This window comes from Etheostoma cragini, chromosome 8 (genome assembly GCF_013103735.1).
Source record: "Etheostoma cragini isolate CJK2018 chromosome 8, CSU_Ecrag_1.0, whole genome shotgun sequence".
Taxonomy (NCBI): Eukaryota; Metazoa; Chordata; class Actinopteri; order Perciformes; family Percidae; genus Etheostoma; species Etheostoma cragini.
In genome coordinates, this window is record NC_048414.1 from 885186 (window position 1) to 886640 (window position 1455).

The 1455-nt window shown below is 42.3% G+C and overlaps 1 protein-coding gene across 1 annotated transcript in view; it reads right to left on the bottom strand.

The window, feature by feature from the left end:
- Positions 1-587: 587 nt before the first annotated feature.
- LOC117949769 (synaptotagmin-2-like) overlaps positions 588-1455 on the bottom strand; it is a 1924-nt gene continuing 1056 nt past the window's right edge. The window contains exon 2 of the mRNA XM_034880310.1: positions 588-940. Coding sequence (XP_034736201.1) covers positions 693-940 — 248 coding nt within the window. The 3' untranslated portion in view covers positions 588-692. The remainder of the gene's footprint in view (positions 941-1455) is intronic.

Here is a 1455-nt window from a genome sequence, read left to right on the forward strand (position 1 = left end):
ACGTACCCCCCGCAGTCCTCCACAGTACCCCTAGGGGGTCACGTACCACCATTTGAGAAACACAAACCACCCCTTATCGTCATATGGTTTGGAGGACTTGTTGGACCGGTCCCATTGACCCTGATATTTGAATCAGTATCGGCCCGGCGACAGGTTAACAGTCCCCAGCGGGGGGGAAGAAGTATTTAAATCCTTTACTTCAGTAAAAGTACCAACACCACACTGTAAAAAATACTCTGCTACAAGTTATAGTCCTGCATTAAAAATGTTACTCCATTAAAAGTCTGTACGTCAGGAAAATGTAGTTAAAGTATTAAAAGTAAAGAAAAAGGAGGAAAATAGTCACCTTTCTCTCTTTCTGTCTCTATTTCCTTCTTTCTTTCTTTCTTTCTTTCTTTCTCTGTCCAACCAGTTGTGTGTTGTCTAGTCTCATCGTCTCAGCTGTAGTTTGCTGTATTGTTGACTAGTTTCATTCATAATAAACATCCGATTTTATAAACTTCATGTGTTTTTTTGCAGTAATGTGTAAACTAAAGTAATTAATAACTAAAGTAACTAGTAACTAAAGCTGTCAGATGAAAAGTGGAGTAAAAAGTTTACCATTTCTCTCTGAGATTTAGCGGAGTAGAAGTAGAAAGTGGCATGAAAAGAAAAAGACTCCAGTAAAGTACAAGTACCTCAACATCTGTACTTTAGCTCAGTACTGGAGTACATGTACCCGGTTCTACTGGTTCCAGCAGCTGAGCCCTCCAGAGGGCGCCGGCACTCACCAGAGCTGTGGTGGTTTTTCCGTCCACTCCCTTCAGATTGACTTTCTCCTTCTGCTGCTGCTTCTTCTTCTTCTTCCCTTTGCAGCAGCACTTGACGCAGACACACAGACAGCAGATGATGATCAGCAGACCTCCGGCCACGAAGATGGCGTAGACCGCCCACCGAGGCACTGCAGGAGACCAGACCTGTTAGTTACCCTGGAGAGTCCTAAATAAACAACCATGATGCTACACTTTTTTACAGAGCCCCAGACATGACATGTGGGGAAAATTAATACATTTTTGCCACGATATAGGTGTAATGTGCACAAAAAATACTAATATCTCGCCACAAATCCGTATACTGTGTTTCCCACCATCTCATCCCTCTCTCTTCCTCTCCTCACTGATTCCCTCGTGTTTGCCGTCTCCTGATGATTGGGCGAGCTGTTATAGGTTGGTGTCGGCTCTGAACTTTATTTAATCAATAAATAAATTGTGGCCACAATTTAGGTATAATGTATGCACAAAATACTAATTAGTGGCCACAAATAAGTATGTAGTGAAGTCTATACTTGTGCGTCAATCTCTTTAAAGTTGCTCTATGCAATGTCACGTGTTTTAGGCTACATTTGTTGTCACATACAGCAAACATCTCCTCACTATCTGCTAGCTGCCTGTCCCCTGAACACACTGTAAAAACATC